Source organism: Mizuhopecten yessoensis, unplaced genomic scaffold, assembly GCF_002113885.1.
Source record: "Mizuhopecten yessoensis strain PY_sf001 unplaced genomic scaffold, ASM211388v2 scaffold10651, whole genome shotgun sequence".
NCBI lineage: Eukaryota > Metazoa > Mollusca > Bivalvia > Pectinida > Pectinidae > Mizuhopecten > Mizuhopecten yessoensis.
Genome location: NW_018408653.1, coordinates 26,776 through 54,557, shown reverse-complemented (window position 1 = coordinate 54,557; position 27,782 = coordinate 26,776). Strand labels below are relative to the sequence as shown.

The following is a 27,782-nucleotide window of genomic DNA, read 5'->3' as shown; positions in this document are numbered from 1 at the left end:
ATTTCATGTACAAAATATTTACTGCTAAAATATTTCATTAATTTGTGGTACACTTTTGATACTTTCCAATTTTATAGAAGAAAAAAAATTCAAGACAAATTAGCTAAGCAAAGGAAGTATTTGAATGTTTGAAAAAATAACTATGAACAGTAATAAATAGTAAAATATTTTATATAATAATCTATAGCAGACATGAAGTACACAGTGTCATGGCACATATAACAACGTATAACAACGTAAGTGGAATTTACATTTTAATGTAGAGTCCACAAGTATATTTTGCATTGTGAAGCTTTTAAACAACCACAATCACAGAATCTAAGATTTCACATTGCTTTGATCTTGTTTTCCTTCTCGTCCTCCTCCGCCACCTTCAGCAGGGTTCCCATGGTAACCCCCAGGAACATGAGGAATCCAAGTCGCGTGTTGGAGCGAAACTTGGCCGCACAATCGTCTGCATTATCCAGGTCAACTGACCAAATCTGTATTTGAAAACAAAACACACAATAAATAACTGATTTGGCAGTGAAACTGACATAATCCATTAAATTTAATATGAAACTTAGATTTGAATGAAAAATTGAATTTTGAGAAAATTCATAAAGTTTTAAAACTTTATTCCCCCCTTCTCAAAGTGTACCATTTTTATACTCCCGTCTTGACGGGTCGAATTATGGTTATACCCTTCGTCGATCCGTAAACATTTTGGTGTCCACTCAATATCGTAAGTAACTATTAACCCATTATCTTGAAACTTGGCAAGAAAGTTAAATGCAATAAAACCTTGCCGAAGTTCCATACCTGATAATATCGGGTCATTTTAAGAGTTATTGGCCTTTTATTTACACTGCGCTCTTTTCAACAAAAATGTGGACGGGTGTATCATGCACTATACATGCTCTTGTTTGTTTGTTTGTTTGATGAACTAAACTCTCAATAAAAGTTGTAACAAGTGTTGCATACATCCTCAATTTGAGTTGCCAGAAAATACTGGGGTACGATTTTTGAAACATAGCTGGTTTTAAGCGTTACATCCAACTGACCTGGTGGAACAGATGACCGCAGGTAAAGGCCACTGCTGTGTAGTACGGCCATGTCTGGTCACACATGATTCCTGTCGTGGTCAGTCCACTGATCATCACTACACCAAACCCTGACAACCAGTACTTAGTCTGGTCACCAAACCTTAGGGCCGTAGACTTAACGCCAATCAGCATATCGTCATATTTATCCTGAAACGACAACATCCAAAATTAATTTCATATTTCCTTTTGCAGTATGTACATAAAAAGACTGAGCTTTACTGATAATGAACGTGACTAAAATCTCTACAATTTGAACATATCACATGTTATATAAAAGGATATATTTACATGAGCTTAATTTTTGTTGTTGTTTTGACTCCAAATTAGAAATCAAATTTTCACCATCTCATCACACAGAGAAAGTCATTTACAGGTGTTTCTATTAATAAAATAATGAGACTGTTGACCCGGAATGAAGTATACACGGGTACTTTCTAAGTTCATGCCATTTTATACCACTACAACATGCAAACTGTCACTGAAATTATTTTACAAGCGTAAACCTACTGATTCTGAATTTTCATCATGTAAATGACTCAATTAATCACAAAAATATCCTCCGCATGGAAATACACCGCTATATGGTGATTGAAATTCACTTGTTTATTGACAAACTAAAAACGATTTAGATTCACATTTCAATCATCACCATTTTTCTATTTAAATTATTTGGTGCGCACAGTTATAATTTTGATTCAGAATCCTGAAACGACTGGCAAAAATATCAGGAAAGAAGTCACTACCACAAAGTTATTTATTGAGTAAATCAGGTATATAACGATCGGGGGATCCAAGAAATCTGTATTTTATATTAATTTGTTATTGTTTGATTTGTTAATCATACTGAGGCAGTTCTTAGCCAAAATACACATATATCATATTATTTTAAGCAAGAATTCGCAAGTTGATTGTTTGTAGTAAGGCATATTTATTGAACAATATCTTGTCTCTTAGTAGCATAGCAAACTAAATCTACAATTGTACAATAAGTTGTGTTATAACTACACCATACTAAAGCTTAGGTAGCATGCTTGGATACAAGGTACAAGGAAAGAGTATTAAGTTGGGAAAAATGAGGTATGACAGGCAAAATATATACTGGTACACTGACATGCAAAAATCTTTACCGAAATTACCAGGTGAGAAAAAATATTTAAAAAAAAAATGTTTTAAGTGACTAGATCATAAAGTTCCTCGGGTAGGAATCTGTTCATTTAAATTCTGAATTTTTTTTAAACTAAAAGCAAAATTTGAAAAACATTATCCGTTATAAAAATGAGCTTTATAGACCTGTGTAAAACTAAGAAGTTCCAGATATGTGAAATAGATTTACATACAGGTAAGTTTTGTATATCAGATAGGTTACCTAAAATACATGTACATTAAAATGTATTTTGTCTTTGCTAATGAACATTTTTATATTGTGTAGTATGACAATGGTCAGGTATCATTTACATTGATGAAAGAAAAAAGTATCACTGATAGTAAAACCCACACTCACTGAGTCATTCTAATTGATAGGCAAGAGTCAGAGATTTTAAAAGTACAAAAGTGTTTTTACCAAGGGGAGATAATAGACTGCATGAAACAGTATCACATGTTGTTTACAGGGTGTTACAGATTCTGTAAATATACTTAATTTACTCCAACCTAAATTTACCATATATTACTAAGTAAAAGTTGTCCTTGGGAAAATGTATAACTCAATGTTGTGTACTTGGTTGAACTGAGTCTGAAAATTGTGTTTTTTGGTCCATGTACCTAAACAAACACTCACTTTATGGACAAAAAAGGAGTTGTACAAAAGAGTTCCTACAAGGGGGAGATAACAAGAACAGTCCTACTTTATGTTATATCCATGCAGGGAGACTGGTAGTAACCCATACAAAGCACTCACTTGATGAGCATAAATGGTGTCGTACAAAAGAGTCCAAGCGAAACAACTGGCATACAGCGGCAGCACTACGGATAGGTCGACAGAGGCCTGCACTGCAGCCCAGCCTAACAGGGCCCCGTAATTGAAGGTCAGGCCTGGTAACCAAAACAAATGTCAGCCCATTAGTATTATCACACAGCAGAGAGCAATTGGTAACTACATATAGTACCAAAAGTGTTCTTTGTCCTAAAAAGCCAATATAAAATAGCATAAATTCAAACGCCTGCCACATCTGAACACAATGCTATTAACTGTTCATTAGGCCCTGGAAGGAAGCGGGTTATTCACTTGATATTAGTAACCAGAAAAGTTACACACAGACAGATTAGAGTCAAGCAGAGAGATAGAATCTACCACGGTTTGTCATCAGTAGATCAGAAGTAGTGACGAGGAACATATAGGATATCCTGGCAGCACCTCAATGATGACCGTCACATCCTCATACAGAATAGTTCTATAAGTGGGTTAATGAGCAAGGGAGCTTGTGAAGGTTTTAAATCATAACACAATGGCAAATGACTTCTAGACTACACAGCCATATATCACCATCACTGCCTTATTATGTGTGAGAAAAGCTGAGCTATGTACATGTCACTTAAAGTGTGAAAAAAACATGGAGTTGGTGTTAACAAAATTGACTGACATGCAGAGTTCTCGCATTAATGAAACCTTGCAAGGACATCTCATCCACCAACATATGGTACTACCAGAAGTTCAAAGGCCTTTCTGAAACACTACTGAGAATTGTATGTACACAAGCATGTAGGGAACATTCAAACGCACAACAAAACTAACACAAGACAATAACCCTATTTGATCCATGGTGGCTGTTACCGTAGACTCAATTTCACACTCTGAAGTCACTTAAATACAACATGTTTTATGGTGTGCTCCATGAATGTCCATGACACACACAAAATTCACCTTTTCATTTCAATATTTAATTTTTTCACATCAGTAGTGCTGCAGTTAATTAAAAGCTTGTTTTGACCCGGGGCCTAAGACCCCAATGTCAGGGTTTGATCCAGGAGCAAATTCTGGTAGCATATGTATTCATACAAATATAATGAAAAGCAAGCTGCAGGTATACAGTTCAAAGGTAGGGGTCTTGCCCTTCAGCCTCCAGGGTGGATCTACTTATCTATATCATTTGAACTAGAATTTTGTTTTTGTGAATAAAAACATGTCATATTAGCCAATAGAAAAACTTCGGTATAAAAAATTAACAAAGGGCGCTATACCAGAGTAACATCACCTTGGTAAGCTAAGAAAGTTTAGTGACTAAATATCTTCAGAAAGAAAATATACACAAAGCGTTTTTAATTATGAATGGATGTCTTAAATAATGGTTAGGTTGGATAGTCAAACTGCATCATACATGTACATGGATTCAGATCACTCCATTCAGAAAACTCTTTCTAGATGTAATTAAGCTACTCGTTATACATGTACATCTAAAACTGACAACAAAAGCATGCAATAACATGCATTCTACAAGTACAACAGACAATAAACATGCTATACAAGATAACATTGAGGCAAGTGAAGTTTTAGTGCGTAGGAGGAAGGAAGAGTAATCAGAGATGTATCCTTGTCTGTGCTACCTGATGGGAATAAATGGAATCATAGATGATTGTGTACATCACACAGGCCACATACAGGGACAGTACTGACCAGTCCAGACCACCATTGATGGCTGACCAGGAGATCAGCACTCCCCAGTTCAAGGTCACGCCTGCAAAAAACACGGTCAGGTGGTGTGTGATAGTTTATCCGAGAACAGCCAGGTATTCAGGTTAGTGTTAAAGATAACAGATATCAATACTAGACACATTTCTGTATCAAAGCAGTGATCTCCCTTAGCTTGTACTATCTATTGATATCATGCATGCATTCTTGCGTGAATTTTAAATGTGTCATAAATTATCCTTAATTCAAGTCCAAACAGTTTACAGTTTTTTTCATGTGGGATCTTTAGGAATGGAGATATGTATGCATAATATGTATGTACATATTTACAATAGGGTGGCACATGTCCATCAGGGGGGATGTAAGACAGAGATTCACCTGATAATTTGAATTTAACGGATTCAGATTTCTGATGTATTTTACCAAGTCATGTATTTACACATTTTTTTTTTTATTGTACTTGGGTATATAAAATCATTCCATCAATATATATCTTAAACAAAATAAAAAGAATGGGGCAGGGGTGCTATTATTGTTACAAATCATTAACCCACTTTAAAGGTAGATAATATGCCACAACAGGATCGTACATCCTCTGTCCCTATACAGTAAATATATTATACACCTGCCTATTACCTGGTAGGACTCCCCTGTTAGGTAAATAGGTACCGCCCTTTTGTAATAGGGCATACATGTAATTTAAGACTCTGCTTTTCATACAAAAATAACATATTTATATACATGTATATACATTTACCTTTAGATGAGCAATGATCTTTTCACTCTTCAACAACAAGAGCTTTGCACATGGTATAGATCATAAGATGCTACTATTTTCCAAAAGATTTAATTTCATGAATACATAGCAATTTACAAATTCATATTGCACTTTTGAAAAACTTGTAATCCTTAGAAGATGACAAATTTGAATGTATTGAATGTAATTGTCAATATTTTTCACTGTTTATGTAACGTATAAAACTAATTGATAAGAGTATCAGAAGAACTTCAATAAAAATAAAGGGAATTATATATATATATATATAACATCACAAACAACAAGACAAAACTTCAAGTTCTGCCTCACAAACAGGACCAAACACAATCAACCTAAGTGATTCACAGAAATAAAACTTCTGGATACAAATATTTATACTGACAGAGTAACTATAGGATGGTCACTTGTAATGTAGGAGGTCACTTTCTGATGACCTTGACCTTTGATTCCTAAAATGGTTTGTGTTGATTCCTCAGCACTGAGTAAAATTGACAGGCCAGCAGAAAGTCACATCCTACTTTTTGATCACAGATATTGCAGAACCTACTCAGGTTTTGTGAATGTAACAAGAATGAGTAGAAGTATAAATGTATCACCTACCTAGCATAGCTTGGGGCCAGTAGGTGTACCTCTTGGCCAGTGGATACAGAATCACCAGCAACATGGACGACGCCCCCAGTATGATACTGTGAAGGAAATTCATATGACTACAATGTACTCACTGGTATATTCAGTAACTATTAGAACACATTCAAAGATAAAACAGTCGTCAAACAGGTACATACCGGTACTTGCATTCCCGTTGGTAAAGCATTTGCTGATTTTCATTGTTGATCAATTCCTTACATTGTGTTGTTATATGTATGCTACATTTTAAAAGTATATTAACTTAAATACATCAATATTCAAAGTGTTGATATCCAAAATCATTCACACCTGATCCTGTACTTTAAACCATTTTTCAAAAAAATTGGTCCCAGATCAGAAAAAAATGTTTGACAATTTAAAAATTGCATTAGAAAAAGTAGTAATTAGTCATAATGTATATGTCTCCTAGGTATCAGCAGAAATCAGAAAATTGTTGTAAAAAACATAATTATATAATTGAAAATTGTTGTTTGTTCCAGTCTAGTGACTGCTGAAGTGCTGTTTGTGTGAAACCCATACATCAATGAATGAGACACTAGACTAACCTGAACATATTGAGCTGACAAAGTATTGCCAGTGATACTGATAACATCCCTCCTAAACAGACAAGGCCCTGGAACATGCTCAGCTCACCGCTGGTTAGAGGCCGGAGTTTTGTTCGTTCAACCTGGTATTACATGTCATATGTCAGAACTCAGTGAAAATAACAACAAATTTATGATAAGGCAAATTTTAATCAAGGATAGAGTTATTGCCCTTTATATTCAATGCCGGATAGCAATTTCATTGCTGACACGGTAAAATTATATTTTATATTTGCCTCCATTGCAGATTCTTCACAAGTCAGGCAGATGAATGGTGATACATTTCTTTTGTACATCACAATCGTAATTTCTGACATCACTGACAGATGATTGATTTTGGTTATTCCATTTATCAAATGCTACCTTAATTTTAAGAAATACCAAATTTGAAATTAAAGAATCAATAGACTTTTGAAATTATAGATACCTGGTATATATTATAAATAGATATAATTATAATTACATGTACACATACAATTTCATTCTTTAAAAATTGTGGTAACATATATATATATCACATCTGAAAAGGACAGCAGGCAAACTATGACATTGTGCTATCACATGTAAATGAAGACCTATTCATAATTATAGAACTATTACCTGTACTCTAAATGTAATGGAGTGTATAAATGTATACATCTCTAAATCAATGTGTTCTATGTTTTACCTTCTTATCAATGTCTCTGTCCCACATGTCATTTACAATACAACCAGCCCCTCTCATGAAGAAGGCTCCCGCCCCAAACAAGGTCAACAGCCAGAGGTCAGGAAGGTGACCTGGGGTCGCTGCCATGGCAATGCTCCATGTGCATGGCCAGTATAGCAAGTAGGTACCTGGAAATTCAATTACAGAGAAAAAATAAGCTTTATTATTATAGAGTAAATCAACACCAATAATTATACAATAATCGATTAAATGTACAATTAAAAACAAATTAAACAGAAATAAATAATTGGCTAATGCCTCGGGAAAACTTAGGTTTTTTTTAATCTTCTCATTTTCCCCTTTTTTGACATGCTTAAATTATCCTTACAATTTCTGTAATTTAATCAGAAACAAGTACAGATTGCAGCTTCATCATACTGTCACTATACATGTATTAGGTATAGTACATAAACAAGTTGTTCTTACCAAAAACTAATAAAATAGTTTTAGTAGGTATAATACAAGCTACGTACAGGTCAGTAGCTCATTGGCCATTTTTACTTTTTGCAATAATGGGTAAAACAAAAGGCTGATCCTATGGTATCATTTTTACATAGCACACTATGGATAAAACACTAGGTATATTTATGAAATCTTACAGTGCAGTGAAAAATAATATATAAATCTGCATGTGGTGTTCATTTTCATGGCTGAGAACATAATACACCGTACAATATGTAAAACAGGTGACATCATAAATTTAATGTAACAATTACTGATCAGTTGTTGTAGCCCTTACAAATTACAAGTACATTGTACATGTACTAGATTTTGCTTTAATGTTGTTCCATCAGTTAAGTTTTTTCCACTGTTCCACTTTTTGCAGCTCTTAAATTCCAAATCACAATCTTAGGATATAACTTTTAATTTTCACTGAATTTTAATGATAAATGATATTAAAATATTTTCTTTTCAACTGTTTACAGAATATTGAGTTATAAGGAACAGACAAGTTTTAAAAACATGGACACCATTCTTACCTATAGGTTTATCAAATCTGATAAGTCTCAAATAGGGTTGAATCATTTTTGGAGACGCGTCCAGGATCCCTTTAGGAGACACAGTCAGGCATCGGTTTAGTGGGTGTGTCAAGTATACTGATGGGTCCATCAATTTTCTCTTGTTGAACAGATCAGAGTTCTTCATGGAATGGAAGTTACTGACACATGGCATATTGTTCATCACATGTCTGGTATGAGTCAATGATTCATTATGTAGAGACCACAAAGACTTATTGTACAGTTTGGAATGATTGTTTGTTGAGTTTTGTGACAAAATGTCTTTGAATCTGTTACAATCATTACATACTAGTTTTACATGTTCTGTTTTTATAACATGGGCGTCATAGGCTGGTGATGTATTGCACTGATCTGGAACTGATGAAGAGGTCAATTTTGTTGATGAAGTAGTAGATGATAACCTAGATATCATCTTTCCTATTGGGCTTATATCTTGAAGACGACATAGAGAAATTCTTGCATTCACGTTGCAAGAGTATGAAACCCCACGGAATAATGCTTTCTGGAGCCTCATGTTTCAATAGTTGTGTACCTTGTGATATGTGCCTACAATAACAAGTAAATGTGTATTAAACCATACGCTATTAACTCAATACTATTATTTGTTAGCTGGATGGCCATTTCAGGTGTTGATTTATTAGAAGAAATGGATTAAATTGAATATCTTTTACACACCTGTTATATACTTGTATCCCTGTATTCCAATCAGGTGCTCATTCAGATACATGACTATCTCAACAGAATGGTGTCGTAAATACAGCTAGTACACCTGAGTTTGAGACCCTGACAGGACAGGCAAAACAATTTGTCTTCTTTTGTTATTTGTGTATACAAAATTAATACACAAGTACAACATATCATATATGTTAATCAGGGAGTTTAAAAGATAAACTACCTCATATTTATAATGAACAACGGGTGGACAATAATTTTGCAATAATTGGACCAATTATAATATTAGAAATATAATTAGTAATTATTAAACATTTATAGCAATGTGATGTTGAAATGGCAAAAACTGCATATTTTTTAACTACTATTAAAGGCACAAAGGTATTTTTTATGACTTTTTGTTTCAAATACTCTACATTGAATTTCCAGTAATATATAACATATGATATATTGTGATAATTAAATTATATTAATTTCCTACCTTAAATTGTACAGTGTCAAATAATATAATATTTGTGCAATATTTATCCATGTACCTTGATCCCATTACTTCATCATGTCACTCTGATCAAGAATATAATAGGCAGCTCACATAATTGCAATATCAAAATATTTTTGTTTTGATCAGGCATCATTATAAAAATGTAGCAGAACTGGACTGGGTCGATCGTTGGTGACCAGATAGCTCAATTGGTAGAGCATTCTTCTAGAGTTTGGAGGGTCCCGGGTTCGAACCCCTGTCTGGCCGTGCATTTTTCCTCTCTTGTTACATTTGGCGCCTAACGAAATTTACCCACATTAAAGGTGGTAATTAGGGTCTTAATATGTGTCTTCGGGGTCGAAGACTATGTTAAAGAAGGGAGGAATGTAGCAGAACTGGACTGGGTAGATCGTCAGCGACCAGATAGCCAATTGGTAGAGCATCTGTCTAGAGTTCGGAGGGTTCCCGGGTTTGAACCACGGTCTGGCCGTGCATTTTTCCTCTCCTGATTTACACAAAATATGTTCTAGGTATCTGCGCTTGTTTGTTTTAATTGCTTTTCCTTTCCATTTTAAACCTTTGCTTGCGTAAAGTTTTGAGGCAGTTCAAATATAAATGATTAATGGTCAAGATATGCAATGCTATAAGGTTCCACTCCGGTTCCATCATAACATCACAGTATTAATTCTTGTAGTGGACGAGTTGGTAATATTCATTAATATATTAACGTATATATTTGGTCGAGTTGTCGTAATTAGAAACTGATATGACAGATGATCAAATGAACCATGTCTTGGAAAAAAATACGTTGAAAATGTGAATATCACAGTTAGAACCAAACTTACGTCGACAGTACCACATATAATGCTACTGCTTTGAAATTTTCTTCTCAAAGTTGCGTGCTTTCATTTTTCGACAGGCCGAATCCCGGAAGTGTGAACTCTCACACAAATTGATGACATCACATTTCTGTGCACATTTAGCGAAAGGGCGCCTGTCTCGAATGACACATTTGTCAACATTAGTTATAATCTTTTATTGGTGATGCTTGGTGCAGTGAACTACTTACAGAAGGCTGACTAATCACACAGATGTTTGAAATACCAGACGATGATGATAATTTCTGGGAGGTAGGCCTATAGCTTTCACAGACGTGGAAAATCAGCCCCGACCGAACGTAACGTTACATGGCCCGAGTTTCCTCTGGCCCCACATCAGACATATATCTGTCAAAATGTCTTAAGTCTGGTGTCAGGGCCAGAGAAAACTCTAGCTAAACACAGTGGTTCGTTACAAATGTCTAAAATACACATATGCTATCTGACATGGGTCACAGCACACATAAACATACACAGGCGTTCGTTACAAATGTCTGAAATACATATGCTATAATACTGATAAGTGTATGTTTAAGGTGGTAGTACCCAAATCGGATCACTTTTTGCAAAAAATATATATGAATAAATAAATGGGTCAACAAATCAGGTATAACAATGATGTAGTCTTAGAATAGATAGCCATGCACCATTTTTTGACAATACAGATAATTAGTTTTTAAGTTCAAATAGCGCAAGAAAACGTATTTAAAACTCAAATGTCAATGTTTTGATTACGTTTTTAAAAAATGGCACTGTTTTGGAAAATAGGAATAAATTCACATTATAGAAATACTTTTTGTCATATACATTCTAAAGGTCATCATAAAATGTTAATATGCTGACAAAAAATATTCATTTGAAGCGTACGATACTGCAAAATTCAAGCCGTGATCCGATTTCAGGTCCAGACATTCGCAAAAACAGAAGACGCTGATTGGTGTCTGATTTACTTCAGAGCGTTCTATAAATATCTTGAGTGAGCCCCGGGTGCTAATTTCGTTTGTGAGAACACCCATCGATATTCTATTTTTGATGCAATCATAAATGAATATAATTCCTCCTCAGATATTTCCTCCTCAGATATTTCAATGATTTAATTAAATGATGGTTTGGTGATCCGATTTGGGTACTGTCACCTTATATGTGTATATACACCAAGTGTATGTTTATGTGTTCTGTGACCAATATCAGTATAGCATATGTGTATTTCAGACATTTGTCCCTGTTATCAAACAATGTTGACATTCATTGGAAAATAAGTTGGATAATAATGATTAACTGTCCAATGTACATTGTATGTTGACTTATATTCTAAATGTGCCAACAAGACCCTTTGGTTTATCCACAGGGGTTCATTACAAATGTCTGAAATACACATATGCTATACTGATATCGGTCACAGCACACATCACAGTGTGCTGTGACCCTATATTATAAGTATAGCATATGTGTATTGGTTTAGCACTGCAACATGAAACTGCTGGACCACATGAGGCTGTCATTGGGCGTGATGAAGCTCTGGAGTTTGATGTTAAATCAATATTGAAGTCTAGGTGATATATTAGCCCGAGTTTCCTCTGGCCCTGACATCAGACTTTTAGACATGAAAGTCAGTCAAGGCTTGCTAGAGCATCAGATCAGTAGGTCTCCCTATTTCCTTAACAAAAAATGTGGCCCAACAGTGAACCAGTCAAATCCACATTTATGTCTGACATCTGATCATGGCTGCTGGTGTGTGTGTGTGTTCAGTCTCAGAAATGCCTATTCAGGTCAAATTAATTTATGTTTATGGAATCAGTTGCTCCTGAAGAAAATTTCAAGGCTATATCATTTGGTATACACGGAGCAATATAACTGGGTTAACACTGGGGTGATTGTGGGTGCCATTTCGTAACATTCTACCTGGAATTCTTACCCTAACCCAAGAACAGACCTGCTTATAATTATGTTCCCCTGGCTTTGGATTTGGGACATTCCCCATAGTTGGCAAAATTTCCCTAAACCAGAAAAAAATAATCAAATCCTCCCAAAACCTGGATTTGTCCCTGCTCTTACTCATGGGAACAAAACACTAAACATATCCATAAATACAGTCTCACTCACCACTCACAGACATTTGACTTGGAATCATGTCAATAGTGTCTCATGTCCCACTTGTCTGAAATAACTGACTTGCTGCATACAGATTTGAGTGATTGACCTATCAAATATAAGAATTGATAAGTCACGGGTCATGTTGTCTAATAGACACAGGGCATGGAGTGACACAGCATTACGTTTAATAACATTGTCCTGCAAAAGAATATATATGTATCAGAACTTTCTAACTAATACTGATACTTCTTAAAAAGGACATTCCCTTTAGGATAAATTTATCAAACATGATCTTTTAGAATGCTCTGCTCTTTCAAAGATTTTTTTCCAGGCCTGTATTCACAAAGTTTGACTGTATACTGTTGTTATTAAGAAATGTAAAAAAGTCTTCATATGAAAAACAATCTATTCAGTGTTATGTAATTCTGAATGGGATTTCAGACAGTTCAGAATTGAATAAAATTAGTGTCAAGATTGTTTATGTTCAACCAAGTTCAGAAATATAATGTTGACGAATTATCAATGAAACCATGGAACAGAATGGAAAGTTTTCTATTCATGTCAGTAATCCTAATATATATGACTGTTGTGATGCTTGTAAATTGAATGTAAAATTCAATAAATAGAACAGCATGGATCATCAGCCAGTGACCTCCAGTATCAATTACCATTAATGATGATGTCACAACTGTAATGGTAATGTATTAGGGTAACCATGCTATTTACAATATACATATGGATATGTGTGCTCATAAGGACAATGCAAACAAAATGTAAATTTGTGTATATTGATATTTAAAAGGATATTGTTAACATTCATTTTTTTTCTCCAGGATTTACCGCTGAATGACATCAGTAACGAAAATGTAACCCCAATCAAAATTCCTGAATCCGAGTTCAAGAAAAACCAACCATGTAGCTTCAACCAGAATAATTTCAACAAAAGAAGATGTATTGAACAGCCCCAAGAAAATCAAGGGAGACAATTCCCAAACCAAGACATCACCTCTGGACAAAATGTGCTGTCTTCATTAAGAGATCCTGATGGAGGACATAATGCTTCTAAAAACAACTATACTTTCCAAGGTTTGAAGTTTTATTTCGAATGAAGAATTAACAATATCATGCCATTTAAATTATAGCTGTTTGTAGCTATCTACCAGGGTCTACTAATTGTCACTTGTTAATTTCAATTAGAAGAAAACAATTGTAAAATACTTTTTGTTCAATCAGGTCTCTGGTCCCAGAATCATGAGTGCATCATTTCAAATAAGGTATTTATCATGAAAAAAAATAAAAATTGATAAATTACTTGCATTTCTATCTCAAGAAGCTTAACCACTGCAAAACAAATTGATCTCCTTTTTTATTTCTCCTTTTTCAAATTACATGGCATGTCAATGAGTTTTCCCTAATTTAGGCCAGGAATTGGTCAAAATTTTGACAAGATCGTAAACTATGCGAAACAAATGTATGCATTACAGGGTAAGGAGACGGATGAACTCAAATTATTTCAGTTTATAGAACTCTGCTTGTACCAAACTATAGGGAAAGTAAATGTCTTCTATAATCAAAGGATATTTAAGATTACTTCATTTCTACAAGCTCAAATATATGTCATTGATATTATTTTGCTGTGTTCTTTTCAATGAATAAATTATCTTTACAATACAGTAATGTGATAAAATGTGTACACATATTTTATTTTACTAGCATTTATATAAGAATATGCAAAATACTGATCAGCTTAATGAAGAAATTGTTTCAAATTTCTTGCATATGTACAGTGATAGAAACTAGAAATAATAGCCATGGTTAATTTTCTGTATGATTTTACTATCTAGCTTGAAAAAAAGTTAAGATATATCCCTATTTATCTTAAAAGCCACTCAATATTATCACAGCTAGCATTATTGGGTCAGTGTGTCTAATTTTGCGTGGTGTATTTATTGTTATAAATAGTTAACAATCAGTGGCTGTTGTTTTATTTTAGGGATGCTGAGTGACAGCTTGCGAGGACCTTGCCTGAACATACCTCCACAGCCGTCCAGAGTCCTGGTCCCCTTCACACAGGAGGTAGCACTGCCCAGGGACCCACTGTTAACCAGACAGAGGACACCGTCCGGCGACACTTCAGTATCTGAGGCTGATTTGGGAAGTGGTCATACCTCACACAGCAACAATGGGAGGACATCCAACAAGAGAAAGAGGAAGTTTCCCGGGCCAGCTGGTCTCCTCCCGAGACTTGTAAGCTGCACGCTTATTCCTACTGTAAATCAAGTGACAGCATTTTATAAAAGTTTTAAAAGTTCTAAAACCCCAACTTTAGTCATAAATAAAGTCATAAATTTGTCCCCTGGTGATGATAAATCTTTAAATGAACCTCTGTCTCTTTAATGAACTAATTTTGGTCTATGGCAAAGTACTTTATTTGTCTTTTATGAGCATTGTTATGAACATTTTTATTGAGAGATCAAGATGTTATTTCTCTGGATTGATCACTTCAATACATTGAGTATTTTTGGAAACAGGGTCAAGGTCACACGCTGGACAGTCCAAACGTATCCAAAGTGAAAGAAGATGTGGTCAGCCCAGAACAGGTGATTGAGGTAGGTAGAATTATTGTATTGCTCTTAAAGATGTGTGACGGGGTATTTTTACATATAAATAGGGTCTGAAATGAGTTCTGATAACAGATTGCATATGCTTTAATATGAGTCAGTTTAAGTTTCATTTTAATTTTATTATCATGTTTTACTATGTAAAAAAAACACACATTTTGTTGCTGCATCAAAACAAAAATATCACCATTAATAAGAAAGATTCTATCAGTCGTAAAATGTTAGATCTTTCCGACAAACAATAGATATGTGTTAAATATTCCCTTTTGCTAATTTCACAGGTAAGAACACGATCAGAAAACACTATTGTAGGTGCTGAAACTGAAAGTGGTTCTATAACTGAAACAAAAGTCTGTGAAATTAAAAAAAAAAAAATAGCATGTTCCTCTTGTCCGGACAATTTTTTTAAGAATTTCAACTTTTGACATATTTATATTAGGATTTCATTTTAGTTAAAAGTAGGCTTTCAACGTTTTTGTGGAAATTTCATATCAGCTGCTAGTAAAACTGCCGTAATACAGTTATGTTTCATAGTATCATTATGTTTGTGTGGACGTATTAAATTAACACACCGACTCTTTCCTGAAGCAAATGTCTTTTGAATCACCTGTACTTCTGAAGTTAGTGCTATACATAAACTAGCACATCAGAGAAAGTGTGAAATAGCTACAATATTGCTACACATAAGTATCTTTACAGTAACAAAGTAACAAAGTAACAAGGACTATTGTCTTTCAGAAAACAGATTTGATCCTGTCTTCCCAGTCTGGAGAGGAGGTTTTCAATGACCGTCCCTGGCAGACTCTACTGAGGGACCTACAGGACGATGGACAGGACACACTTCAGCGCTTCTCCCTCGCCTCCAGCCTACAAAAGGCAAGTAGCCATTTATGTTGGAACTCGGAAGTCTGGGCACTTCGATACTTTCTTCTAAAAGGTGTGGAAGAATTTGTATGCCCCTGCCATTTAAAAATCCTGTCTGGTATACTAGAAACCAAGGAGAGAGTCTCTAAAATCTTGTCAGGTTTACTAGACAACAGGGAATGGAGTTTATAATTTTTTGTCAGATATATATACAAGGTATTGGGGAAGGGAGTCTCTAAAAATAATTGCAGTAAACTACAATCTCAGCAATAAAAGAAATGAAGGGGAAAAAATTGCAGAGAACTCCAGTTATTTTGATATTATTCCACAAAGAATTTCCTGTTCATTTTTAATGGGGTACCAGGGACCAGTGAAGTGCAGTGAAGAGGAAAATTCTGTTCTTTTGTGTGTGCGTTTACTTTAATGGTGATTTTGACCATAGTTAATAATCGAAAATAACACTGTAGATGAGCACTTTATTAGGTCACCTGAGCTTTGCTCAAGTGACCTATTCCAATCGCTTTTCGTCCGTCGTCGTCCGTCGTGCGTCGTGCATAAACTTTTACATTTTCAACTTCTTNATTTTCAGCAGAAAATTGCTCAAACTTAGTCAGAATCATCTTGGGTAAATGAGAGTTTTACTTTGTAAAATTAGGATTCCTGCCCCATCCCCAGGGGCTAGGGCGGGGCCCCAAAGGGAACATTTACCAATATTTTCAAATTCTTATCCTTTGATGACATGACAAGTATTGTATTTCACTTAGTTTACATGCTGATTTCCACATCACATCTAAACAATAAAATAAAGCTACCAGTATCTATGATATAACTCAGGTGACCGCTAAGGCCCTTGGGCCTCTTGTTGTAATTATATGTTTATTAGGCAAAGAAGAAGCAGCTGCCAAGGGGTAAAGTTCTGTTTGTGATGGCGGTGATAGAGACACTGGAGTGGCTGGGGAAAGATGCTAGTGTTACTCTCAAGGACAAGTCAGGTAACATACATTACACAGGTTCAGATACAAGTCAGGTAACATACATTACACAGGTTCAGATACAAGTCAGGTAACATACATTACACAGGTTCAGATACAAGTCAGGTAACATACATTACACAGGTTCAGATACAAGTCAGGTAACATACATTACACAGGTTCAGATACAAGTCAGGTAACATACATTACACAGGTTCAGATACAAGTCAGGTAACATACATTACACAGGTTCAGATACAAGTCAGGTAACATACATTACACAGGTTCAGATACAAGTCAGGTAACATACATTACACAGGTTCAGATACAAGTCAGGTAACATACATTACACAGGTTCAGATACAAGTCAGGTAACATACATTACACAGGTTCAGATACAAGTCAGGTAACATACATTACACAGGTTCAGATACAAGTCAGGTAACATACATTACACAGGTTCAGATACAAGTCAGGTAACATACATTACACAGGTTCAGATACAAGTCAGGTAACATACATTACACAGGTTCAGATACAAGTCAGGTAACATACATTACACAGGTTCAGATACAAGTCAGGTAACATACATTACACAGGTTCAGATACAAGTCAGGTAACATACATTACACAGGTTCAGATACAAGTCAGGTAACATACATTACACAGGTTCAGATACAAGTCAGGTAACATACATTACACAGGTTCAGATACAAGTCAGGTAACATACATTACACAGGTTCAGATACAAGTCAGGTAACATACATTACACAGGTTCAGATACAAGTCAGGTAACATACATTACACAGGTTCAGATACAAGTCAGGTAACATACATTACACAGGTTCAGATACAAGTCAGGTAACATACATTACACAGGTTCAGATACAAGTCAGGTAGCATACATTATACAGGTTCAGATACAAGTCCGGTAACATACAGTACACAGGTTCAGATACAAGTCAGGTAACATACATTATACAGGTTCAGATACACGTCAGGTTCAGATACATTACACAGGTTCAGATACAAGTCAGGTAACATACATTACACAGGTTCAGATACAAGTCAGGTAACATACATTACACAGGTTCAAATACAATTACTGGGCATGTCTCAGCTTTTCCTCTCTGTATCATCACTACATTTTTAAATGCATATGCAACAAAGTTCTCAAACACTTATTTACCATGGTGCAGAAAAATAGTCACAAAGGACAATTTCATCCATCAATTGAAACGGTTCAAATGACACAAATATATTCTGTATTTAAAGAACAAACCTTTACCAGAAGTGGGCCAACTTATATAGGCAGAGCTCAAAAAGCAGCTTTAGTTCTTTTGTGAAGCTTGATTGTAATAGCCTATTAACTGTTAATGACTATGATAACAATTAGATAATGCTGTGTAGGTTTTGTAGTAATTGACTGTTATATCTGTTGTGTAGGTTTTGTAGTTATTGACTGTTATATCTGTTGTGTAGGTTTTGTAGTTATTGACTGTTATATCTGTTGTGTAGGTTTTGTAGTAATTGACTGTTATATCTGTTGTGTAGGTTTTGTAGTAATTGACTGTTATATCTGTTGTGTAGGTTTTGTAGTAATTGACTGTTATATCTGTTGTGTAGGTTTTGTAGTAATTGACTGTTATATCTGTTGTGTAGGTTTTGTAGTAATTGACTGTTATATCTGTTGTGTAGGTTTTGTAGTAATTGACTGTTATATCTGTTGTGTAGGTTTTGTAGTAATTGACTGTTATATCTGTTGTGTAGGTTTTGTAGTAATTGACTGTTATATCTGTTGTGTAGGTTTTGTAGTAATTGACTGTTATATCTGTTGTGTAGGTTTTGTAGTAATTGACTGTTATATCTGTTGTGTAGGTTTTGTAGTAATTGACTGTTATATCTGTTGTGTAGGTTTTGTAGTTATTGACTGTTAGGTTTTGTAGTAATTGACTGTTAGGTTTTGTAGTAATTGACTGTTATATCTGTTGTGTAGGTTTTGTAGTTATTGACTGTTATATCTGTTGTGTAGGTATTGTAGTAATTGACTGTTATATCTGTTGTGTAGGTTTTGTAGTAATTGACTGTTAGGTTTTGTAGTAATTGACTGTTATATCTGTCAAGTAGGTTCTATCCAGGGCAGTATACACCAAAGTCTGATGAAGGAGTATGAATGCGACTTGCAGCCTGGCAGCGTGCTGGTCCTGCGACAGGTTATCATACATTACAACTTCTTATATTAAGTTTTATTGAGAACATTTTTTATAAGATATCTGATAAACGGAAATATTGAAGTACAGTAAAGTCTGTGAAACCTGTCCAAATTAGATAGAACTGAGTTTGAGATATTTCGACCATTTATACAGTCAGCTATATATAAATGTTAGGTAAAAATGCAACGTAGCAAGTTAATATACTTTGAAATGTTGTACTTATTTAAGAATAGAATGTTTTCAATGTGTAAATATCTACACCAATTTGGAATGAGTCAAAAGCATAATTTGTATTTGGAAATGACTTATGTGGAGAGACTAGCAAGATGAATAAAAAAACATTAACGGTTTCCAGGGAAGTCAGGGTCCAGAATAAAAGAGCAATATTTAGACCACATGTCAAAGCTGGTGACAGGTGTTGACAGAGATGTTGATTAAACAGGGGCCAATTAAGACAAATTATACTCTAAAAAACATCTAGTAACACATAAATGTGTGAGGATCGTAATAAAAAACATCTAGTAACTCATAAATGTGTGAGGATCGTAATAAAAAAACATCTAGTAACTCATAAATGTGTGAGGATTGTAATAAAAAACATCTAGTAACACATAAATGTGTGAGGTTCGTAATAAAAAACGTCTAATAACACATAAATGTGTGAGGATCGTAATAAAAAAACATCTAGTAACACATAAATGTGTGAGGTTCGTAATAAAAAACGTCTAATAACACATAAATGTGTGAGGATCGTAATAAAAAACATCCAGTAACACATAAATGTGTGAGGATCATAATAAAAAACATCTAGCAACACGTAAATGTGTGAGGATCGTAATAAACACATCTAGTAACACATAAATGTGTGAGGATCGTATAAAAAACATCTAGTAACACATGTGTGAGGATCGTAATAAAAAACATCTAGTTACACATAAATGTGTGAGGATCGTAATAAAAAACATCCAGTAACACATAAATGTGTGAGGATCATAATAAAAAACATCTAGCAACACGTAAATGTGTGAGGATCGTAATAAACACATCTAGTAACACATAAATGTGTGAGGATCGTATAAAAAACATCTAGTAACACATAAATGTGTGAGGATCATAATAAAAAACATCTAGCAACACGTAAATGTGTGAGGATCGTAATAAACACATCTAGTAACACATAAATGTGTGAGGATCGTATAAAAAACATCTAGTAACACATAAATGTGTGAGGATCATAATAAAAAACATCTAGCAACACGTAAATGTGTGAGGATCGTAATAAACACATCTAGTAACACATAAATGTGTGAGGATCGTATAAAAAACATCTAGTAACACATAAATGTGTGAGGTTCGTAATAAAAAACGTCTAATAACACATAAATGTGTGAGGATCGTAATAAAGAACATCTAGTAACACATAAATGTGTGAGGAACGTATAAAGAACATCTAGTAACACATAAATGTGTGAGGATCGTATAAAAAACATCTAGTAACACATGTGTGAGGATCGTAATAAAAAACATCTAGTAACTAACTCATAAATGTGTGAGGATCGTAATAAAAAACATCTAGTAACTAACTCATAAATGTGTGAGGATCGTAATAAAGAAACATCTAGTAACTCATAAATGTGTGAGGATCGTAATAAAGAAACATCTAGTAACTCATAAATGTGTGAGGATTGTAATAAAAAACATCTAGTAACTCATAAATGTGTGAGGATTGTAATAAAAAACATCTAGTAACCCATAAATGTGTGAGGATCGTAATAAAAAACATCTAATAACTCATAAATGTGTGAGGATCGTAATAAAAAACATCCAGTAACACATAAATGTGTGAGGAACGTAATAAAAAAACATCTAGTAACACATAAATGTGTGAGGAACGTATAAAGAACATCTAGTAACACATAAATGTGTTAGGAACATAATAAAGAAATGTGTGAGGAACGTAATAAAGAACATCTAGTAACACATAAATGTGTGAGGATCGTAATAAAAATTTATTAAAGTACAGCTGTGGCAGCAAAACACTTGAAATTAAAAGTTTATGCATTTATCAGTTTATCAGAGTTTGTTTAAAATTTTCATACAGGAAATATAAAATTTGTCTCACCAAAACTTTTGTTGAGATTAAAATTATTCGGACTTACATCATGTCTTAAACTTATTTACTAGATACATTAAAGTTTCATTAATGTGCAATTTACTTTCATAATGCCAATATTCAATAAGTTTATTTAGATTTATGAAATATACAAGAAAATATGTATTTTAAATGCAAATCAAATTGTGCAGGTTTAATAACAAGGTTATTAAAACACTATGTGCATTAATTTTGCATGTTTGGTAGAAATCTTTTGTTCCCTTTCTGAATTAATGATTGTGCATCAGCAATAAGTGAGGGATATTTATCACTAACAGGTTATATTTTTCTCCAGGTGAGCGTTATCAGCCCTACGTCACGAAACCACTACCTAAATATCACTCCCGCCAATGTTGTTTGTGTGTACAGTAATAAGTCAGAAGGTCTAACTAGACTTCGGTTTGTGGACAAAGATAAAGCACTGCCCACAGTCCTAAAGGATCTAGAGAGGGAGATGATGGCCGAACTTACCCCACAGAGGCCAGGGACCAACACTGCACAGTCGAGGCTCAATATGGGGACACCAGATATCAGGAATCCGCAGGCGAGGCTCAACACGGGGACACCAGATATCAGGAATCCACAGTCGAGGCTCAACATGGGGACACCAGATATCAGGAATCCACAGTCGAGACTCAACATGGGGACACCAGATATCAGGAATCAACAATCGAGGTTCAACATGGGGACTCCAAATTTTAGAACTCCACAATCGAGGCTCAATATGGGCACACCAGATATCAGGATTCCACAATCGAGGTTCAATATGGGAACACCAGACAATAGAACTCCACAATCGAGATTCAATGTAGGTAATGTTGAAAATAATAGTGTGACACCACCAAAGTCTTACCCTGTTGGAGCCAGAACCCCAGGGATAGGGTTATCAGGAGTACAAGGGGCGTCGGTATCAAGGACAGGATCTTTCACTCCACAAAGAGGACCAGGTCAAAGTGTTATTCCGGGGAATAATGGAGCAAACATGTCGGGGGTAGGGGTCACAAGAACACCAGTTGGAGTGAGTTTATCAAAGACTGGACCCTACACTCCACAAAATGTAACTGACCAGAACTTTACCCCTCAGAGATATTCAACGCCTGATCATCAACAAAGGACTCCCCAGAGAGGGGCAGCACCTGGTAATAGGATTCCTGTGGGAGGGACAACAGCGGGGAATAGCACTCCACAGGGAGGTTCAGCACCTGGAAATAGCATTCCCCAGGGAGGGGCAACACCTGGGTCAGTAACTCCTACCACACCAGGTGTAACTAATCCCTACAGATTTAAACCACAAAACCCAGGACAAAATACTTTCAGACCTGAAAACCAACTTGAAGGTAATCAGTCAAACTTAAGAATTTCAGAAGCTAAATCAACTGTATTATCAGGTTATAATACACCAAAATTTCCAAACACTGAAAGGACATCTTCAGATGGTGTAGATGTGTCACCATCACCTTTAACAAATAGTCATGTGACTGGTCGGTGTCGTGTGTCCAGTTCTAGTGCTGTGTCCATTAGTGCTCAACATAGTAAAATAACTACAGGTTGTGCCAGTGTAAACACTAACAGTGACAATGTTAGTACTACCCGTGTAAGTCCCACTAACACAACATCATCAGCTGTTAATACACCCAACAGAAAAGGATTCAAGTTCAAGTCAACAAAGTCTCTTACCTCCCCTGACAATTCTCTGGGTTCATCTATGGGACAGAAACCAGGAAGTTTTGCACCAGGTGGCAGCACCATCATAGGATCAGTTCCCAGCATGCCTGATTTACTGAAGGAGTCTAATAATGGAGTTGAAAGTCTATGGCAAGATGGTGAGTTGTTGCTGTCAGATGTTGAAAATATTTTTGTGGGAAATATCCTTTATATTAAGTCTAGAGTAACTTCTAATTGTATACATATATATATTAAGTTTGATATATTAAGGTTGGATCCAACAAAAGTTTTTCGATTCAGGAGAGATTTATCAGATATTATTAAGTTAGCATATAAAACATTTAATATATATAATGTCTAATGTCACTATACTTACCATTATATATGATGTTAAATAAATGTCTCAAACTTTTGGGTTCCTATTATGTCACTGATGCATTATATAATTATTAGGAAACTTTGAAGAGAAATCTGCATTAAGATCCCATTGCATGTATAGTTGCATGTTTGTCACCTATAAAATCTGGTGCGAAATAACCCAGAACTGATTGATATATATATACATTGCATAACTGTACTGTTTCAGTCTAGATATTTACATCCTCGATTCTCTAGGGGTTACGCTTACTTTCACCCTTCACACCCCTGGAATATAACATAGCAAAATCGAAGGCTCAGACTGCGCCTTCTTTGTGGATGAGACAAGAAGGCTAGTTTAATCCTTTGAGTTTGATGTACATCAAAGGAATCTTGCGGTCACTTAACAGTAAAATTGACTGGCTTTGAAGTCGGTTGTAGCTCCTCGGTAATCTTTAAAGGACAGGTATCCGGCTAGCAATTGGTCATGTTTTTGTTTACCTGAGGCCAATCAAACAGCTAGCAGCATGCCTTCGGTTGTGCTATGATACATTCCAGGGGTCGGAGAGCAAAAGTGAGCGTAACCCCTGGAGTATCGAGGATGAGATATTTAATGAATTATTACAAGCTTTACTTCTATATATACTCATGATCAGACATATGCATGTAGAACACTGTTAATGTTGATAATTTAATGTAAGAAAATCACTGAGAATTTTCCTATTCATGGAATGCAGACAATATACTAGGATAATGTAAACGGGAGTCAAATTTTAGGTGGCCTTAAGTTAAAGGTAAATACATGTATTGCTATGTTTTCATTGTATCCTATATCGGTAAATGTGACCATTATAACAAATTCTTTTCTTTTTGACAGACCTGAGTGATGACCTATTGTCCCAGTTATCAGAGGAACTTGTGTAAAAGTCTCATGACAGAAGAACGTGTGAGGAATACATGTAAAAGTCATGGGTCACACGGAATGTGGGAAAACTTGTGTAAAAGTCTCAAGTCTTGTGGAACTTTGGGAACTTGTATAAAACCTTTATGGCAGAAGAATTTGGGAGAAAAGATATGTAAAAACCTTATGTCTTGTGGAACTTTTATAAAACTTTTGTTAACGTCTTGTGTCAGGTAGAACAATGTCTCTGAAATGTACACAAAGACTTGTATCTCCTGTATATTGTTACTGTTGGATATGATAATGAAATGATCATGTATCAATTAAATAATGATCATATTGACAGATTCTTGTTGCTTGTGCTTGCCACATTCAGTCCTAAATATGTTGATATGTCAAGAAATGTTCTTAACTAAAAATTCTTTAGTTTTACACTTCCTCTCCAATGTACTAGAGTTTGTATTTCTTCAAATCATTCACTGTTTAATGTCAAAAGATGATTTCTAAACTTAAATTCATAAATATTTTGAGGTTTTGTGATTTCAGGGCCAGGTATTTGATTTATTTTGAGGTCAAAAAGTCAAACCACCATGTTAAAATTGTTCCACACTATTACTAAGTAAGTGGCATGTCTGATTCAAAGACAAGATGAGCGACAGGCTTGCTACCTATTTGTAGGTGAAGAAGACTAACTATTTTGGTTTTACATGAAGCAGTTTTTATGTGTAAAAATAATATCCGGTGGTACGATATTGCTTATTATCTCCTCGCAACGAAAGTTCAAGGGGATATAGGATTCCGCCCTTACGTACATATGTTACACTCATTGTCATCACTCTAGCGTCTTCATTCCTCTACGGAATTTCATGAAACTTCATACAAGTGTGTAGTATTGGTACTATACCTTAAACAAATATGCGTTTCGGATTTCGACGTTGAAGGTCAAAGCACTATTACTATTTCTAGAAAAACTTTGTCATCGCTCTACCGACTTTATTTCCTCTTACATATGTCACTGTTGTTCTGTCATATTACTAAATAACACCATTCCCTAGCTGGTTTCTGTGTAGTTAGTCAAGTTTCTTATTTTGACATTTCTGAGTAATTCAAAGGCAACATTTAAAATTCAACAAAGTCTGTGTTGACTTAGATAACAAATAGGCGAATGAAATTACTAACTGTATTTTTTGTTTATTTATCTAAATTCCATAAATCTTCTGTTATGGTCAAAACTTTTTGTGTTTTATCATATGCCTGTTGTCCGATGCTGACCTTATACCCAGTAAACACTGATACCACCATTAGTCCCATGGCTTTGTTAACTTCTCTTTGGCATGCTCCATTTGTTGTCATTCATCTTGAATTAAACTACATAGATGAAGTGTGTTTTGAAGTTCTGTTTTGGTGAATAAACAACCTATTCAAAAAAAAAAGAGATCCCAGAGGGATCTTGGTGCCCACCATTGTACCATCTTCATTAGCTCTTTGTCAGTTCGATCTTTTTTCTTCTTTCCTCTAATCTGTTTGATCGAGTCATGTTAACAGTAAATGCACCTTGAGGTAACTTTTGATCTAAACTTAATACTGATGTGTATGAAAGCCAACCTTCAAAGTGAGTTTGTCATTTCACATATTTACTAGTACAGTAAAAGAAATAGAATCGATCATTGCAATATGAGAAAGATCTGTCTAGTTCTTCCTTTAGTCATTTTGTTTTTATGATCAGTCTCAAAATATAACATGCACAACAAGGGATCAAGGGGAACCTACATATCAAATTTGAGAAATGATCTGTCAAGTTATTCCTGAGAAATGGTACTGACAAACCTTCAATGTCAAAAATCGAAGATGGCTGTCGGTAGGCCATTTTGTTTAACCGATCAGTTTCAAAAGTAAACATGAACAATAAAGGATAGTGGGGAACCTGCATTGGCTGGCTCAAAAAAAAATCTTTGGGGCGAGTAAAAAAATTTGAAGCACTGGCCAAAATGACATTGGTGGCCCAAATAATTTTGGGAAGAAATATTTCCACAGCATTTAACAAAATGCTTCAGCACATTTAAATTACATATAACATGACAATGTTTGTAATATGTAAAACAGAATAAAACATTATATTTTCAACCCTGTTTCCCAAAGAAATACACAAAACTTGCACCTCAAAGAAGACACCCTGGCCGAATTTTATATAGAAAATCTGAAAATAAAATCATCACATTTTTAGCTCACCTTATGCCATACCGTTGCATTCGTTGTCCGTCCGTCAACAATTTCTTTAAACGACTTCTTCTTCTTAACCACTGATTGGAATTCAACTAAATTTGACTAGAAGCATCCCTAGGTGGTGGGGCTGAGGGGCGGGGCCAAAAGGGGTCAATTTGGCTATATTGCTTTAAGCAACTTCTTCTCTGGAACCAAGAAGTGGATATCAACCATATTTGACTGGAAGCATCCCTAGGTGGTGGGGATTCAAAATTGTACAAATGATGGGGCTGACCCCCCAGGAGGCTGTGGGGCGGGGCAAAAAGGGGGAAGCATCCCTAGGTGGCTTTCAGCGACTTCTTCTCTGGAACTGAGAGATGGATATCAACCATATTTGCCTGGAAGCATCCCTAGGTGGTGGAGATTCAAAATTATACAAATGGTTGGGCTGACCCCCCAGGGGGCTGAGGGGCGGGGCCAAAAGGGGGCAAATTGGCTATATTGCTACAAACAACTTCTTCTGTAGAACTATGTCACGGATATCAACCATATTTGACTGGAAACATCCCTAGGTGGTGGGGATTCAAAATTGTACAAATGGTGGGACTGAGCCCCCCAGGGGGCTGAGGGAAGGGCCAAAAGGGGGGCAATTTGGCTATATTGCTATAAACGACTTCTTCTGTAGAACTATGCCATGGATATTGATCATATTTGGTCGGAAGCATTCATGGTAGGCAGGTGTTCAAAATTGTACAAATGGTGGGGCTGACCCCCCGGGCTAAGGGATGGGGCCAAAAAAAGTGTGTTACTTGGAAATGGTTGAGATCCCCACCATATAATTATGGTATACAATTGTTGAGTAAAAAGAGAAGAATGCACATTTGCTTCCAGGATAGCTATAGGGTCTGGCCCCACCCTTGGAGACATAGTCCCTGGGCCATAACTTTAAAACTGTTGAGATCCCCACCCCAAAACTATATATACAAATGCTGGGCATAAAAAGACAAATGCAGTCTTGATATCAGAATAGACCCTGGGGTCTGACCGAACCCCTAGGGACCTAGTTTGTTAGTCGCAGCTTGGAAACAGTTGAGAGCCCCACCCTATAATCGTATATGCAATTGCTGAGTATAAAGAGATGATTGCACATATGCTTCCAGGATGGCCTTGGGGACTGCCCCACCCTTGGAGACTTAACCCCTGGGTCATAACTACGAAATGGTTTAGATCCCCACCCCAAAACTATATATACAGTTGTTGGGCATA

The 27,782-nt window shown here is 35.5% G+C and overlaps 2 protein-coding genes across 3 annotated transcripts; one reads left to right on the top strand and one right to left on the bottom strand.

The window, feature by feature from the left end:
- Positions 1–168: 168 nt before the first annotated feature.
- Positions 169–10,533, bottom strand: LOC110461714 (4-hydroxybenzoate polyprenyltransferase, mitochondrial-like). 2 transcript variants are annotated; one of them, XM_021515335.1, is made up of 8 exons: positions 10,444–10,533; positions 8,407–8,991; positions 7,388–7,554; positions 6,682–6,803; positions 6,089–6,174; positions 4,626–4,756; positions 1,044–1,232; positions 169–482 (listed from the first exon to the last, which is right to left on the bottom strand). In XM_021515335.1, exons 2-8 carry the CDS (start codon positions 8,957–8,959, stop codon positions 327–329), a joined length of 1,404 nt encoding a protein of 467 aa, XP_021371010.1. In that variant the 5' UTR covers positions 8,960–8,991; positions 10,444–10,533; the 3' UTR covers positions 169–326. The 2 variants fall into 2 exon arrangements, with proteins under 2 accessions (XP_021371010.1, XP_021371009.1); XM_021515334.1 differs by lacking the exon at positions 4,626–4,756 and adding an exon at positions 2,983–3,116.
- Positions 10,534–10,570: 37 nt separating this feature from the next.
- Positions 10,571–25,677, top strand: LOC110461741. Its single transcript, XM_021515372.1, has 9 exons — positions 10,571–10,728; positions 13,404–13,656; positions 14,564–14,817; positions 15,102–15,179; positions 15,930–16,067; positions 16,939–17,047; positions 19,154–19,239; positions 21,687–23,214; positions 24,291–25,677. The coding sequence occupies exons 1-9, from the start codon at positions 10,690–10,692 to the stop codon at positions 24,335–24,337; spliced, it is 2,532 nt and encodes an 843-aa protein (XP_021371047.1). The 5' UTR covers positions 10,571–10,689; the 3' UTR covers positions 24,338–25,677.
- The last annotated feature ends 2,105 nt before the right edge of the window (positions 25,678–27,782 follow it).